The sequence below is a fragment of the Microcebus murinus genome, chromosome 1, assembly GCF_040939455.1.
Source record: "Microcebus murinus isolate Inina chromosome 1, M.murinus_Inina_mat1.0, whole genome shotgun sequence".
NCBI classification, from domain to species: domain Eukaryota; kingdom Metazoa; phylum Chordata; class Mammalia; order Primates; family Cheirogaleidae; genus Microcebus; species Microcebus murinus.
The window spans coordinates 43,539,987-43,558,381 of NC_134104.1; the positions used below are offsets into that span (position 1 = coordinate 43,539,987).

The window sequence follows — 18,395 nt, forward strand, 5'->3', positions numbered from 1 at the left end:
CTTGAGTAATAAATGTGGCTAAGTAAACACTGAGTAAGTGTGTTTGATGGTCATTGTACATTTGAAATCTACTCCAGTAATCTTATGATTAAATGAGACTCATGCACAAGGATGGTTGGGAGGATCTTTTGAGACTTTGGTGATGCGATGGTTGCCAATTCATTCTTAGCTTGAAGTAGTGGAAGTTTTTTGAGGCAAATTATGGGGTACAAATATTATCCATGGAATTTAGATGAGATAACTTCAAATCTCTAGGATTAAGCAAAATGAATTAATAAAATATGGCTAGAAACATTGCTTGATCCTTATTAATAGCATCAGCGAAATGGAAATTCTACCAGAAGAACACAAAGAAATACACTTGACTTAGAAGAGATGAGACAAATATGTAAAATAGATGAGTCATGACAACTTTTGCTAGGAACTTGGTAGATGTTATACTTACTGTTCAACTAGAAGTCACTGACTATGACCACTGACTGTCTAACAGGTGGGAAGACAATGCCAGAGGACCATAGAAACTAAAGGATATTGTTAAATAATTCAAGCATCTTGCCAACAGACAAACACTAGAAATATGATGAGGTTTTATCAATCTGGATATTCAGACTGCATGTTCAAGGGAGTAATATTTTAATGATAGAGAATCTATTCAGTCTAAATGGAGAGAATTATATGGCCAGACTAATATAAACTTCGGTACATGTTTCTCATTCTAAATTATGATAACCCATGGTTAAAGTAAAAATCCAACCAGCTTACCCTGGAATTCACACCCAATTCTTTTACATAATGGTAGAGAAAAAAAAAAACCTCTAGTAGTAGAGTTAGCTAAAAAGGTGAAAGATCTCTACAAGTAGAACTACAAAAGACTGAGAAAAGAAGTCTTAGATGACACAAACAAATGGGAAAATATCCCATGCTCATGAAATGTGAAAATCAATACAGTGAAAATGATTTTACTGCCCAAAGCAATCTACAAATTCAGTGCAATTCCTATCAAAATACCAATGTCATTTTTCACAGAAGTAGAAGAAACCATTCTAAAATTCATATGGCATCTCAATAGCCAATGCAATCCTAAGCAAAAAGAACCAATCTGGAGGCATCACGTTATCTAACTTCAAATTATATTACAAGATAGTTTCTAATAACATGGGAAATATATTATTTGTATTATTTTATTATTGACATGTTATGTATAAAACACTATAAATTAATAATAGATAGAATAGTCCATATATTTACTGTGACCCTGATTAAAGTAAATAGATCTCACATGAAAGACTTGTTGAAAAGACACATTAGTTCAATTGGCCTTTAAAAGCTGTTACTTAGGTGAAATCAATTTAAGGAATGTATTCAGTTAATGTTTGGTTTTGGTTCTGTTGGCAAGTAAAACAGCTCTTGATTTCCTCCTTTTCTAAAATTAAAGCATGGCTTTTGTTTATGCACACCTCCTTTGTATTTCAAATAAATATGCCTCTCAAGATATTACTTGCTTTATGAAGAATAAGAATGTATTGCCACTGCTTCATAAAACTGCATATAAGCCTGTGTGAGGGAATTACATTTATAATTAAATTTTATACATAATAAAAAATTTGAAAGCTAAAATAAACAAATTGTACTACAAATGTATAGTAACCAAAACAGCATGGCACTGATATAAAAGCAGACACACAAACCAATGGGATAGAATAGAGAACCTAGAAATAAAGCCAAATGCTGTTAATACAACCAATAGATCATCAACAAAGCAGATACACACACTGGGGAAAGGACACCGTTTTTGACAAATGGTGCTGGGGATATTGGATAGACATATGCAAAAGAATAAAACTGGATTTCTACTTACCACCACATATAAAAATTAACTCAAGATGTATTAAAGACTTAAATGTAAGACCTGAAACCACAAAAATATTAGAATAAAACTTAGGAAAATCTCTTCTGGACATCGGTCCAGGCAAAGAATTTATGACTAAGACCACTAAAGCAATTGCAACAAAAACAAAAATAAATAAATGAGACTTGATTAAATTAAAATTATGCACAGCAAAAGAAATAATCAATAAATAGACAACCTACACAATGGGAGAAAATATTCTCAAACTACACATTTGACAAAGGAATCTGCAAGGGACTAGATTCTATCTATTCTATCTAGATTCTATCTAGAATCTACAAGGGACTCGAAAAACTCAGCAAGAAAAAAAAATAATCCCATTAACAGGTGGGTATACAACATGAAAAGATATTTTTTCAAGAGACACAAATGGCCAACAAACATGAAAAATGCTCAATATCACTAATCATCAGATAAATGCAAATTAAAATCACAATAAGATACCATCTTACGCCAGTCAGAATGACTATTATTAAAAAGTCAAGGAACAATAAATGTTGGAAAAGGTGTGGTGAAAAGGAAATGCTTATACACTTTTGGGAATATAAATTAGTAAATCTTCTATGGAGAACAATATGGAGGTTTTTCAAAGAACTAAAATTAAACCTACCATTTGATCCAGCAATCCTACTACTGGAGATCTACATGAAGAAGAAGAAATCATATAAAAAAGACATATGTACTCATATGTTTATGGCAGCACAATTCACAACTGCAAAGATATGGAATCAACCTAAGTTGATTAATAGATAAAGCTGATGAGTAGATAAAGAAAATGTGGTATATATACCCCATGGAATACTACTCAGCCATAAAAAAAATAATGTCTTTTGCAGAAACTTTGATGGAACTGGAGACTATTATCCTAAGTAAAGTTGCTCAGGAATGGAAAACCAAATACCACATGTTCTTACTTTTAAATGGAAGCTAAACTATGGGGAAGCAGGGAAGTACAGTGTAGAATTAGTGAACATTGGAAACTCAAAAGGGGAGAAGGGTGGGAGGGGGCCAGGAATGAAATATTACCCATCTGGCACAATGTACACTATTTAGATGATGAGTACATAAAAAACCCAGACTTCACTGTTACACAATTCATCCTTGTAATAAAAAACCACTTGTACTTCTAAGTTTATTGAAATAAAAAAAACTCTTACTGGAGATAAGTGATATCTCATTGCAGTTTTGATTTGTATTTCCCTGATGATTAGAGATGTTGAGCATTTTTTCATAAGTTTGTTAGCCATTATTCTGTCTTCTTTTGAAATGTTTCTGTTCATGTCCTTTGCCCACTTTTTGATAGGGTTGTTCGATTTTTTTCTTGCTGATTTTCGTGACAATAAATGTTGGCATGGATGCGAAGAGATAGGAACACTCCTACACTGCTGGTGGGACTGCAAACTAGTTCAACCTCTGTGGAAAGCAATATGGAGATACCTTAAAGCGATACAAGTAGATCTACCATTTGATCCAGCAATCCCACTACTGGGCATCTACCCAAAAGAACAAAGGACAATCTACAAAAAAGACACCTGCACTTGAATGTTTATAGCAGCACAATTCACAATTGCAAAGCTGTGGAACCAACCCAAGTGCCCATCCATACATGAGTGCATTAATAAAATGTGGTATATGTATCCCATGAAGTACTATTCAGCTCTAAGAAACAATGGTGATACAGCACATCTTGTATTTTCCTGGATAGAGCTAGAACCCATACTACTAAGTGAAATATCCCAAGAATGGAAAAACAAGCACCACATATACTCACCAGCAAATTGGTATTAACTGACCAGCACCTAAGTGGACACATAGGAATTATATTTATTGGGTATTGGGCAGGTGGGAGGCAGGAGGAGGGGACGGGTTTATAACGAGATGTGCACCGTTTGGGGGATGGTCACTTTAAGTCTGAGCTTAAAGCTCAGACTTGTGGGATCGGGGGAGGGGGCAAGGGCATTATATACAACCTTAAAATTTGTACCCCCATAATATGCTGAAATTAAAAAAATAATAAAAGAAACTCTTGAAAAAAGAGACTTAAATAACTAAAACAAGGAATCAAGGAAGGAATGTCACCATTGACCATACAGAAATAAAAAGAGTTATAGAGGAATAGTATGTAACAACTCTATACCAACAAATAAAATAATTTAGAGGAAATGGATACATTTCTAGAAAGATAGAGATTTTAGGAGATAAAATTTATATGACTTGGCAATCATTGATCCTTAGAGTTTGAAGGAGAGTTCAGTGTCAAGGATATCTTCCTAATTTATGACTTGCATAACTGATTGTTTAATTGTGTTATTCCCCAAGATAAAGAACACTGGAAGAACAACCAGGGTTGGAGAAGTGAGGTAACAGATGATCCCAATTTTAAATTTGGACATGGTGATCCTAATGTACCTTTTAGACTTCCAAAGAAACATGCCAAGGAGGTATTTGGATGATGCCATGTAAATGGAAAGAAGAGAACAGAAAAACAAACATTTCCTAACGTGTTTATTAAAAGTTTTGTACAGATGCCCCCACAGTAATCCCTTTGGATTACAACAGTTTTTAATGGTTACAGTCAGCTGTAGGGGTGAAATGATGATTAACTCACAATGCCCAGTAGAACAAATTTGACTTCATCCTACAGGGAATCCTTTGGAAGCGTAGAGGGAATATTTTTCTTTCCTTTTCCCTTTTTTTAAAGAACAAGTTTGGAAATAAAAGTACTACATATTATCTGCATTCATTTTGAAGTTACTAGTAAAAATCAATGTGTAAGTAATCACTGCCTGATTTCTGCATTTTCTATACTACTTCCGGAAATGTATCACTTTCCTTTTCCCAGTGCTTTTGCAGGAACTGGGTGAGAAGACAGTGATTTCTACAGTTTTTTATTATTTAGAGTTTTGCATTGTCTTTAGATGATAATGAGATATCTATGTGAGAAATTAAAATTCCATTGAGGCATTGAGATTATTCTCAACCAGACATCAAAATTTAGACAGATAGGAGAGAATGTCTTACTGTAGAGGAGAAATGTATATCACAAAATTTCATAAATAATAAATTTTAATAGAAGAAGGAAGTAAATGGGAAACTCAATCATGATAAGAATGATTCAATAACTTTAAAATTATTTTTATATTATTATATTATTTTATAGTATAGAAAATTTAGAATTGAGGCACAAGCCATGTAGCTTGTTTCTACATTATTTGTGATTTTGCAGAATGTAAATAATCTTATCCTTGATTTTGTGGCTGTTTATTATACATAGCTTTAAAAATTTTATGGAATCATGAGAATAAGGGCTAAAGTCAATAAATACAGCTAGCATTATCTCCTTTACTGCAACCTGTAGGTATTTTTTTCATATTAATCTTAAAGAAAACAATTCCCAAACCTTATTACTTCTTGGTTTAATTATACTCAATTCATAATGTGAGACTAGAAATATCTATTATTTGATGTTTTGGGTTGCAAAGAAAGCCAAACCACTTTATTTAGGACAAAATCTCCACTTTGGAAAGAAAACTACATTTCCATAACATCCACATAACCTATTTTCAGCAAATACACTCCAGTGAATTTTTTAGGTTGTGTGTATTATAATAGGGATGCCTGTGGGTATGTGTTTAGTTTTTTAAACTTATTTAATCTTTTTTTCAGCTTAGTGAAGATGGAGAATAACAACTCATCATTCTTCCCATTGATTAAACAAACTCAGTTCTTCTAATTCATTCTAATATTACATTTCTATGTATTATAAGTGTCAAGAGGTATGAGCTATGAAATTAAGAAATTTTTTTTGAAGTGAATAAATTATGATTTTTTTCCACTCTTATTATTTGTATTAAATATATCTTTGTTTCCCTTTCAAGGAACATAGGGTTATACATTCACCTCAAAATATTTGGGAAATTCTACTCTGGATGTTCTTTCAGAGATAGTTTATAAGTCATAGAAGAAAATCAATATTATTATGTCATGAAAATATCAGATATTATATTCATAATAGCAACAAAACCTACAAAACACTTAAGAATAAAATATAATAAGTATTGGAAGTGTATGAAAAAACTATGAAAATGATAACTATACTTTGGACACTATCATATAATTTTCAGATATTTTTGACTGCTTAAAAAAATCATACCTGCTCTCAATAATTATATCTATTACCAATTATTTAATATTTGGAAAATATCATGAAACATAAAAGATCATTAATAGATATTTTATAAGAAAAAGTTAAGGATTATTTATTCCTAATTTTACAGTATAGTTATCAGTGTCAAATACTCTTTGCTAAAGGTAAAAATATCATATTATCATGTTATTATTATTACTTATAGAAATATGCAGGTAACCATCCTTTTATATACATTTACCCCAGAATATTTGGGAAATCTTATCCTGGAAGTTCTTTGAGAGATAGCTTATAATTCATGAAAACAAATCAGTCTTTATCCATGCTCATATCATGACATTTATTTATATATATAAACAAAAAGCTTAATGGGGCAAGTAATTTAAACTTCTTTACATTTTTTTTTTTTGCTTAATAATGCATTGAGAAAATTCTCCTATTATAATTCAAATGCATTTCCTTTGCATGTGAATAATATCCCATAGGCAGACTATACCATAATTTATACAGTAATTCTATGGTTGGTTGATGAGGGTTTTTTGTTTCCAGACTTTGCCTTCATTAACAACGCTTTATCAGACATCTGTTTTTCATTCTTGTGTATGGGTAACATTATTTCTAGCACATGTATCCAGGAGTGAGATTGTTAGACCACAGGTTTTTTAAATTACTAATTTTGATAGGTAATGTCCAGATTAAAAAGGTTTTTACATTTTACATTTTCACCAGTTATATTAGAGTGATTCTTTTGTCACTTTCCTGTCATCAGCAGATGTTATTTCTCATTTTACTTTTTTGCTTATCTGACAAGTGAAAATGATGCATCAATTTTTAAAATATCCCTGATTATTAAAGTGGTTGTTTCATATATTAGTTGGTATTGTTTCATATATTTATTGGTCATGTTCACTTGCTATTCTGTAAACATGACTGTTCATATTTTTTACCCATTTTTAAATTGAGTTCTCTAACTTATTTTCACTAAGTTATAATAAAGTATAAGTTTTGTGTATGTTTTATAGTATTAACCTTATATATGCAAATTATGTTACAGATATTTTCCCAACATATTTTTTGTTCTTTCCCATTGTTCATAGATTCTTCTGCCATGCCATAAAAATTAAGTAGTTATTCCTACATTCAATGAGTAGTCTATTTCTCTTTCACATACAATGGTTTTAGATTTGCATCTCTTTATCATGCAATGGTCTTCTACCTGGTTTTAATATTGCCACTGAAGGGTGGCAAACAAGCCACTCCAAAATATGAAATTTAGGCATATGGGTTGTTTTGAGGTAAAGGCACATAAAAAAGCAACAGATGGAAGAAGGGCACGTGAATCTCTCCTTTTCTTCCTAAAAACAGGAGATTAAAAACTCCCATGTGAAAGATGCACTTCCGGTAACAGGAGAAAAGAAACTTTGTTTTCTTTTGTTTGAGGGGTTATATCTAAGAGAATTCTGTACAAACAAAGCTTATTAAAATAATTCCTGTCTTCCTTTTGCCTTCTCACATACTTTAGCTGCTTTTTCACAGTTGCCTCTGTTTGTTCAACGTAGTATTAAAGTATTTAGTTTACCACTTGTTTGGGTCTTAATTTACTTATGAGGACATTCATGTCATGTAAATTTATATAAATTTGCATGTTTTCCTCCTGCTAACCTGTCTTATATCTAATTCTCAGTCCAGCCAAAAACTTTAAGAGGGTAGAGGCAAATTTCACCTCTCATATACCTCAAATATTTGCATTCATTTCAGTATTTTCCAATTTTAGGGTCAGATACCCAAACACAGACTTTGTAAACAAATCTTACTGAGGGATGAAAGTTAAACTTAGAAACCATCAATTAAAAATTGGAAACTCAAAAGTATAGATTAACTCACAAATAAAATGCCACTGCTTTGTGTTATTTTCACTGATTATATTTGTCACACATTTTCTTATTACAGCGACAAGTGTGGCTATGTCAGCAAGAAATAAGACTCTTGTGACAGAGTTTGTTCTCACAGGACTTACAGATCAACCATGGCTGCAGGTTCTCTTCTTCGTTGTGTTCTTCATGGTCTACCTCATCACCATGGTGGGCAACCTTGGACTGATGGCTCTAATTTGGAAGGACCCTCATCTTCAGACACCTATGTACTTATTTCTTGGTGGGTTAGCCTTTGTAGATGTTTGTACTTCCACTTCTGTGACCCCCAGGATGCTGGTCAATTTCTTAGACAAGACTGCAATGATATCCCTAGCTGAGTGCATCACTCAGTTTTACTTTTTTGCTTCCAGTGCAACAACAGAATGCTTCCTCCTGGTAGTGATGGCCTATGACCGCTATGTAGCCATATGTAACCCTTTGCTTTATCCAGTCATGATGTCTAGCAAACTCTGCACTCAATTGATAAGTGTTTCATATGCAATTGGTTTTCTGCATCCCCTGGTTCATGTGAGTTTGCTATTAAGATTAACTTTTTGCAGGTCTAATATAATACATTATTTCTACTGTGAAATTGTACAACTCTTCAAAATTTCATGCAATGACTCATCTATTAATGCACTACTAATATTTATTTTTGCAGCTCTCATACAAATATCCACTTTAATGACTATCATAATCTCTTATATGCGTGTGCTCTTTGATATTCTGAAAAAAAAGTCTGAAAAAGGCAGAAGCAAAGCCTTTTCCACATGCAGTGCTCATCTGCTTTCAGTCTCGTTATACTATGGAACTCTCATCTTCATGTATGTGCGTCCTGCATCTGGCCTAGCTGAAGATCAGGACAAAATGTATTCTCTATTTTACACGATTATAATTCCCCTACTGAATCCGTTTATTTACAGTTTGAGAAATAAAGAAGTTATGGCTGCCTTAAGAAGAGTTACAAAGAAGTAAACAGTTCTTTAAGGAAATTTCAAATCTTTTCTTTCACCTTTTGCATAAACAAGTCATGGAGTCTTCTGGATTAGTCATGACCCTGCCTTTTATCACTGGGCTAGTGGTCAGGATGTACTCATGCTCTGTGATGGAACCCAGCTTTGTATTATGTTTACTGGCTCTGTACTACATTTACTGGGTCCACTTGAAGTGTCTTCACATCATCCACAGTTGATTTATATAAAAATGGTTTACTTTTTTGTTATCTGGACATTTAGTCTTTGAATATCTTTTATTTGCCAGGGACCCCTCACCCAAATTCCACTGAATAATTGACAACAAGGGAGGCTAGTATATAAGTGCAAGTCATTTAGTTCATGGCTCACTGCACTGGGCCTGTGTGTTAATAAGGCTCTGTAATACTCTGCCATACAATAATAAAACAATAAAAACTCAGATTCTTACAGTGTTCCTGAAATAGAAGTGAGAAATATTAAGAAAAATGAAGGGTTTTAAAAAAATTTTTTTAGAAGAAAATCCTTTAAAAAATTTTTATTTTGAAATAATTTATAATTTTAGGTTTACAAAAAAGTTGCAAAAATAGTACACAGAGTTCCTTTTGTCCTTCACTTAGCTTCCCCAAATGCTAACATCATTTTTTATTTAAGCATATTATGGGGGTACAAATGTTTATGTTATGTATATTGCCCTTGCCCTCCCCACCCCCAGTCAGAGCTTCAAGCGTGTCTATCCTCCAGACGGTGCGCATTACCCTCATTATGTATGTGTATACCCATTCCCTCCTCCCCCCACCCATCTGCCCGACACCTGATGAATGTTATTACTGAGCTGGAACCCAGTCTACTAATGAAGTATCACGAGAATGGAAACACAAGCACCACATGTACTCACCATCAAATTGGTGTTAACTGATCAATACTTATGTGGAAGTTTTTTTAAAAGATATGAGAACATAGGTAAAGAATGCCTTGGATTAGCCCATTGGTAAATTAGACACATCAGAGGAAAGGACAGTGAACCTGAACATAGATCAATAGATACTATTAAAATTAAAGAAAAAGAGTAAAACCCAAACAGAACATTCAAATGTTATGAAAAAGTATCAATTCATCAAAAGTCTATGTAATTGGAATCCTAACAGAGAAGGGAGTTAGGCTGAAGAAGTATTGAAGAATTTTCCAAAAATAATGAAAGTTACAAAACCAGAGAAACTCATAGAAACTCAAGCAAGATAAATGCAAAAACAATCAAATTAAATCATGAACAAATAAAAACATATAAAAATTTAGATACATTAAATTGAAATATTTCAGAATCAAAGATAAAAAGAAAAGTTTGAAGGGCCAGAGGAAGAAAAAGTGCACAAGCCAGAGTGATTGACATATTTTAAATTGGGTAGGGGAAACATGTCAACTCAGAATTAAATAGTCAACAAAAAATACTTCCCTGAAATGAATATGGCCCAGGTACTTGCTTATGGGCTTTCCTTCTCCATGACTGAACAAGTGGCGTTGGTTTTTGCCTTTTCACCTGAACCATATGGTGGAAGTGATGGGCCAGGAGGGCAGAAGCTGGGCTGTGTTAACCTCTGACCTAGTTGAGTAGTATCTCCTGCCTCTCCTGCTTCCCCTTCCTTCCCCACAATGGGCCAGGATTTGGGCAGGTGTTGAGTGGGTGCTGAGGTGTGGGGGATTCCAGGTGCTCTATGCTGAGTGAGTTCTGCAGAGGAATGAAATACTGTGTATTTCAGATTGAAATGGGGCTAGTGCCCCATGCCAACTGGAGTCCTCTAAGCCCAAGAACTAGGCCAGGACCAGGATTAAGACATCAAAACTCAACAGAAAGATCTAAAGCAATTTTCCAAGCTCCTGAAGCACAAGGCTATCACCCTGTAAGAAGGTGTTCGGCCAAACTAACTTTTGCTCTTTTGAGGCTCTGCAGCACAGTTTCAAGAACATAAGCTATGGCTCCTGCTATAGAAGTCAATGGAGCAAACTGACAACAACTAAAATCATCAGCATCATGAATACCATCTTATAGCATTCCAAAAGTTGATCACACAGGTCCAAGCAATCAAGATTAAGAAGTGCATGGTCTGAGTGTGGTTCTGAAATCAACATAAGAAAGGAAACTGACCAAGCAATGACTGTTCTCAATGACAGGATTTTGAAGCTGCTGAGTCTCCATTCACAGTACCAGTATGCTTTCCTCTGGCACCACGGCCCTGTTTTGGTACCTAAAAGTGTGAGGACAATCACTTCAATACTCTACTCCTCAGTTTCTTTCACCGTTGAGGGTGAAGCATTTCCCTCTGCCCAGGTCAGCACTCAGGACACCCCCCCACACCCCGTGCATTCAAACTCCTTCTTAGGAAAGGAGCAAGTGGGGCAGAGGAAAGGGGAGAAACTAAGGAAACAAGGCCCAGGGATTTGTCACAGGGATTTGGGGATTAAGTTCTTGATTCATAAAAGAAGTTGAGAACTCAAAAAGGAGAGTAGGGAGTTCTGGGGAGACAGGATGGAAAGAAGGTGAATGTCAATGTTGTTCTTGCTCTTAATCTCCACATTACTCATCACTCTTATCTTAAAAAAGAAGCAGCCTTGGAGCACAAGGAAAAAAGAAAGGTGAAATAAAAACCTTTAACACAAAAGCTGAGAAAATTCATTAACATCAGACATACAGAAAAAGAAAACTATGAAAGGAAGATCTTCATGTAAAAAGAACATGATGCTGTAGAGAAATTTAATGCTACACAAAGAAATAAAGATGCCTGAAAATAGTTAAAATAAAAATTCATACAGAAAATATTATTTTTCTTTTAAATTAATCTAAAAGATAATTAAATGTATAAAAGAGTAGCAATGTGCATATATGGGTGTGTGAACAAATAATAACATAGCAGAAAATTTAATATAAATAAATATATTTTTTAAAAGATATGATTGTCCATATGGAAATTTAATGGAATCTACCAAAAAGCTACTAGAACTAAATGATAGATAAATGAGTTTTATCAAGTTTACATATTATAGGATCAATATTCAAAAATCAATTGTATTTCTATATACTAGTAATGAATATTCAGAAATTAAAATTTACAATACTATATAAATTATTCATTACTAACAAGCACAGGAAAGTATAGGGACAAATGCGACAAAAGACACACAAGAGGGCCGTGGAGAAGCATGGTGACCTCTGAGGGGGTGACCATGGCTGTCTGCATAGTCCTGACAGCCTTCAGGGGACCTGTTGCCACCTAGAGACTGTAGGGGCCCTAGGGACCTTAGCTAAGGTGCAAAGGGGCAGCCGGGCCCAAGTGCTGATGCTGCTCTCTGAGAGCGACCTATCCTGAGCCAAGCAGACCAACAACCTGTGAACCATGTGCAGCTGTGGCAAGATCCTGCCCAACAGCCCATGCTCAATATATACCTTGTCAAGAGCCACCGCCTTCAGGACAGCAAAGTAAATCCAACAAAAATAAAAGATTTGAAAACTCTACAGAAATTCTATTGGTGTCTAATTGAAGGAAGTCCAAGGCTGTGGCAAACCATTTTCTTGATTTTTCTATTGTAAAACAGCATTTTATGAAAATACATGCTGAGAAGAAGTATAAATATAGTAAGTGCAGGAATTTGTATGGTATGGAATGGAATCACTTTACAGTCTCACATCTACTGAAACAGCCATGAGATCTGTGAGGAACAAAGGGATCCACCTAGTACGAACATGAAAATGGAGAACTGTCTGCATAGCCAGATGTTGCCCAGTAAGACCATGGAATCATTGAGCAGGCAGCCAATCTTTAGACCAGAAGTAAGGCTAATAGCCTCTTTTGAAGACTTTTGCAGCTCTACTGCCAGAAAGCAAACTCTTCCAACACTTCCGAGATATTCCCAGAAGGTGCTTCTACCAGTACCTAAGGGGCTTTGGTTAAACTACTAGTTATGTAGTTTTCTCCTATACCTGTCTTCGTGGCCACAGCCGACTCCTCCACCCAGCCTGTGGTGTTCGGTGCCCAGCAGGGCTCTGCCACAGGGGCTGTGCACTTACTGCCCTTGTCTATAGCAACTCTTATCCTCAGCCTAGATTCAGAGGCTTGCTGTCCTAAGGAGAGCCTACCTCTTTCTAAAATTGAGCCTGTTAGTACAGATGTTCAAGTGAACTTGGGTAAAAATCCATCTAATTCTTTATAAGAACTAGGGAACACATGTCAAAAGAACAGAATTTCTCCAATCAATGTACTGACAGGCCTATCTAATGTCTCATACAGCTTTATGTCTTACTCACAGTGGATTAGCCCTGAAACTTCTGTGTGGTCTTGTCCTCAAACTAATTTGTTGTTTGATTCTCAGTGTATCTTCCCATATGTGTTCAGCTCTAAGGTAATGCCATCTATAGTGCTCAGACTGATGTGTTAATAGATGCTTGTTTCCAGTCAGGTGGGGACTGCAGAGAATCTCAAGCCAAAGGGACTCAAAGACCCACAGATTACCACATATTCGTGTACTAACCCAGAAAGTGCAGAGACATTTTTGAGAGTGTTCATTCATCATACGATGTTGCTACAGATAATATTAGAAGATAAACCACAGTTTAGTAGCACCAACAGTAAATTTGTTACCTCAGAATGACCCTAAGACACTGAGAAATCCACAACAATTATGAACTTCAGTGCATAGAATAGTATGCTTCCTTCACAGAACATGACAGATAGACACAAACCACAGACCTACTAAATAGTTAGAAAACATCTGTCAAGTAATCTGCCTTGTCAGACATTGGATAATCATGGCATTTTTTCTGACACCAATCCTGGATGTGACATGAATCCTAGACCTGACTCTCAGTTACCATCTGGCCCAACCCAGAATCCTGGAATAGATTTGAAAATTGAAGAGTTCTTTTTCAGCCTCAAATACCCAGAGTAAACTAAAAAGATTGAACTGAGCACCATGAACACTGAACAAGTCTTAGAATCAGTGGACACAGAGACCCAAAATGACTTCCTACTCACAGATACCTCTGCTCACTCCCAAGGATGTAGGGGAAATTCTAACTTCATAGGCCTTGAAATGTTTGATATGTATACACATACTTATATTTCTTTTTAGGCAGTAGCACTCATCTGCCTCCAGGAAGTATTCTGAAATACTCCGGCTTTTCCATGGGTACTGATTCATCACACAGACACCCAAAATTTGTGCAGCTAAAGTATACCTGTTGTAGGCTGGGAATGGTGTCTCATGCCTGTAATCCTAGCACTCTGGGAGGCTGAGGTGGGTGGATCGTTTGAGCTCAGGAATTTGAGACCAGCCTGAGCAAGAGCAAGACCTCATCTCTACTAAAAATAGAAAGAAATTAGCTGGACAACTAAAAGTATATAGAAAAAATTAGTGGGGCATGGTGGCGCATGCTTGTAGTCCTAGCTACTTAGGAGGCTGAGGCAGGAGATACCTTGAGCTCAGGAGTTTGAGGTTGCTGTGAGTTAGGCTGATGCCATGGCACTCTAGCCCAGGCAACAGAGTGAGACTGTGTCTCAAAAAAAGAAAGAAAGAAAAGAAAGAAAGAAAGAAAGAAAGAAAGAAAGAAAGAAAGAAAGAAAGAAAGAAAGAAAGAGTACTATTCAGTTTCCAAGTAAACTTTTTGCATAAACCAAAAACAAACCAAAAAAAGTTGGTTTAAAATATACCTGCTGTAGGAAGTAAAGTTCAGTTGAACAGTATAGAAACACAGACTATGAGTTCTAGTTTTGAAACCCTGGGAATTTTGTTCTTTATCAGTAATGAAACTCAAACAGCAAGGGACACCTTTCTTCAAGCTGATTTGTCCTGAAACATGATGGAGTCTCAGTTCAGCTCTGTGGAAACACAGATGTGTGGTGAACTACACAGTCTCCAACTTCAAAAAATGAAGAGTATGTATGCAATGGCTGTTATCATGTCCTTCTGGATTTAGAAAATGGGGAATAGGCACAGCATTATTAATTCTGTTGAATGCAGTTGATGATGTAATTGCTTAGATTCTTTTTGCTGCTCTTTGTGTTTTGTATTTGTAAACATGAAATTTGGGTATAGATGTGAGTATATTATAAAGTGTAAGATGTAGACATAAAAATACTTGGTTTTGTGTTGCCTACATTTGCCCTTTTAAGAACTACTTTTTTCATCTTTAAAAAACATGTTCAACACCTATAAAACCCATAGAGCCATTTAGCTGAAGCCAAGCTTACCAGGTACTAGGGTATAAACTTTTCAAATCTTCAAAATATTTTAGTTGAAGTGGAACATACTTAACTTAAATTGCACCTAAAATATTTTGACACTGCCTATTATAATTCCATTTCCTGCTAATAATATCTAAAGAAATCTGATATTGCCACCATCAGCTTTATACAATAGTACATTTATGGCTTTAGTCTCGGCTACCTACAGAATCACCTGCTTTGACATCTCTTTTCTGATTTGAAAATACTAAGGAACACTACAGCTCTCTTTAGCTTTTGAGGTAGTTTTCAAGTAGTCAATGCTACGCTTCTCTACATAAGCTCTTATTGATACCAACATAAGTGTACTTTCCTCATAAGAGGTATATTGTTATAAAATTACTGCCTAGAGAAATAGCAGCAAACACTTAACATAAATAGTGATCTCTGTATATCAGAGTAAGTCATCCAAAACATGGGAAATGGGGTTGCCTATTAGTTCATGCTGGGGTGTGTTCTACCAATCTCCTGTCTGTTATTCATAGTAGGCCAGAGTGGGGCTCTGCACCTATAGGCTGGATCTGAGTTTTGTCACTGTAAATATTTAAGAAGAGTGGGAAGAGAAAAGGACAGTCCCTCCATAGATTTCTACACTTTGCACTTCTACTAAGCTTGATAACACTATAGAGCAATGCATAATTATTTTAAAGTGATATATCCTCCATTTATTACTCATCCTTTTTTCTTTGAATAAGAAAAGACATTATTCAAGCTAGGATACTATTTGTGTCTTGAGGCTAGCAATTATAGAATAGATCCATCTAAAATATGGTATTCTGCATTTTAGTGCTTCATTTTTCTAAAGAGAATAATACCAAACAGACTTCTTTGAAGAAAACAAAGGGAACCTACGGTTTCAACAATTGAGAACATTTTCTGTGTTTTGAGACAGGAGCAGGATCAAGTATGCTTTGGGGGTTTTCTTCATTTAGGAAATCCTGAATTCCCAATTGTTTGCCATGTTTAGACAGGGCAGCCTGTAAATTCTCTAGTTTACAAAAAACAAACAAACAACAAAATTCATACAGTTCTGGTGCTGATGGCTAAATCCTGAAAACAAAACCTAAGAGGAGACTAATGATTCATTAAAGTAAATTCATGGTTTTGCTACTAATTCCTATCCCATACATCTAATACAAAAGAGGTACTGGTAATGGATAAATTACATGTCCTGGGCAGATGAGCTTTATCTAGTAGATAAAAGTTTGCTTTGGTCACAGTTGCCTGTGAATATGGGTTTCAAAACAGATATCAGCCTTAACTTAGAATTTCATTATGTTTTAGAACTGTCATTGCCTTAATGTTTAAGATTCTATGTAAGTCCTGCAAATAAAGGAGATATGCATATATGGCTTTTCATATGTATATATGCAGTGATCTATGGCTTTAAAAATTCATTTGTTTGTCTGACAATATTTTTTAATCCACCCACTATATTTACAGAAAAATGGAGCATGTTAATACATCTTCACATAGAAAGGCTGTTTCTTCTCAATATGTTAGTTACCTGAATTATTTGTAAACACTAAAATTCAGCGATTAAAGAGAAGCTATAATTCTAAAAGCCAGATAGGCAAGACCTACATGGTGAAAAATACAAAAATTCAGAGAAGGTACACAAGTCCTAAAGAATTAGAAATATGTACACTGTTTAGGTCAAAAGACTCAATATTGAAGAATATAAATTTTCCTCTAATTCATCTATAGATTTAATAAAATATGTATCAGAATCTGAGCAGTATTTCTTGTATTACATTCAACATGAATGTAATATTCTCATGAAAAATGCAAAAAATGCATAATAGCCAAAAGTAACTTGGCAAGAGAAGAACAAGTGTGGAGGTCTACCACTATCTGATTCTAAGACTAAATTTAGAACTTAGTCTTTAGAACTCAGTATATCAAATTTAGAACTCAGTATCCAGACAATGTGATATTGCTGTCAAGACAGGCAAGTGCATGGAATAGAATAGAGATAAAGAAATCAACCCATCATATATATGGACAGCTGATTTTGGACAATGGTGCAAAGGTAGTTCAATAAAGAAATAATAGCCTTCATGAGAAATAATGTTGAAATAATAGGATATGCATGAGGAAAACACAAAAGAAGCCTCCTTGGTCCTGATAATATTCAAAAATTGAATCAAAAGGATCATAGACCTAAATATACAACCTAAAGATACAACACTAAAAGCATGAACTGTAAAAAGAAATAAAACGTTAACTTTATCCAGATTCAAACTTTCTGCTTCTCAAAAACATTGTTAAAATAAAATTTAAAAAAAACCTGATACACTTTCAGAAAACATTTGCAAATTATGTGTAAAGTATGGTGTTGTGTCCAGAATATATAAAGAGGTTGAACTCAAGAATAACAAATTATAATTTTAAAATTCACAGAAGATTTAATCAGACTCTTAACCAAAGAAGAAGTATGGATGACAAGTAAGAACTAGAGAAGGTGCTCAATTTCCTTACTCATCCTACTGGAGTCCTTTGTCTTTGTTTTTCCTTGGGTCATCCCCCTTTGCCTAGTAGGATTTCTATCAGCTGAAACCTGGGGTGCTATTAATAGTATATGTCCCCAATTGAGCTGCAACTTGCATGAGATGGACAACTTTACTTGGAATTGGCTTCTGAAAGAAATCTAGATATTTTGCCACATTAAAATTACATTTTAATTAGCTCAGACACAACCATACTAATCACGGTACTCAAACCAACAAATTTTATATATATGTAAACTTAGGTTTGCCTGGACATATCACAAGTGTCACTTGTGGTAGAAAATAATGGTATAAAGAGTAATTTCAGTTGATAAAAGAACTACCTACGATTAATGTATGTTTATCATTTCAAAGACTGTAATGACCTATGGGACAATTTGTCCAAATCCACAGTGCCCAGTGGAAGAGCTTCACTTTATCTTCCTACAGGAAATCTTCAGGTGCTCTTAAGGGAATTTCAGTTTTCCACTCCTTCCTCTTCTGGCAAAAGCACACATTTGTACCATTGGTTGATTCTTGTGTCCAAAGCAAATTTATATAAACAACATTATTTTCAGCAAGGGAAATGAGGCTTACAGAATGAATCACTGTGCAAGAAATTGCTACCTTAGTTACTGGCATTCCTATGCTTTTGTATTATTTGTGCTTTGGAAAGCCTAACACTATTAAAGGA

At 34.8% G+C, this 18,395-nt stretch overlaps 1 protein-coding gene across 1 annotated transcript; it reads left to right on the forward strand.

Moving 5' to 3' along the window:
• Positions 1–8,020: 8,020 nt before the first annotated feature.
• Positions 8,021–8,944, forward strand: LOC105872752 (olfactory receptor 5AC2). Its single transcript, XM_012767017.2, has one exon. The coding sequence runs from the start codon at positions 8,021–8,023 to the stop codon at positions 8,942–8,944; it is 924 nt and encodes a 307-aa protein (XP_012622471.1).
• Positions 8,945–18,395: the final 9,451 nt, after the last annotated feature.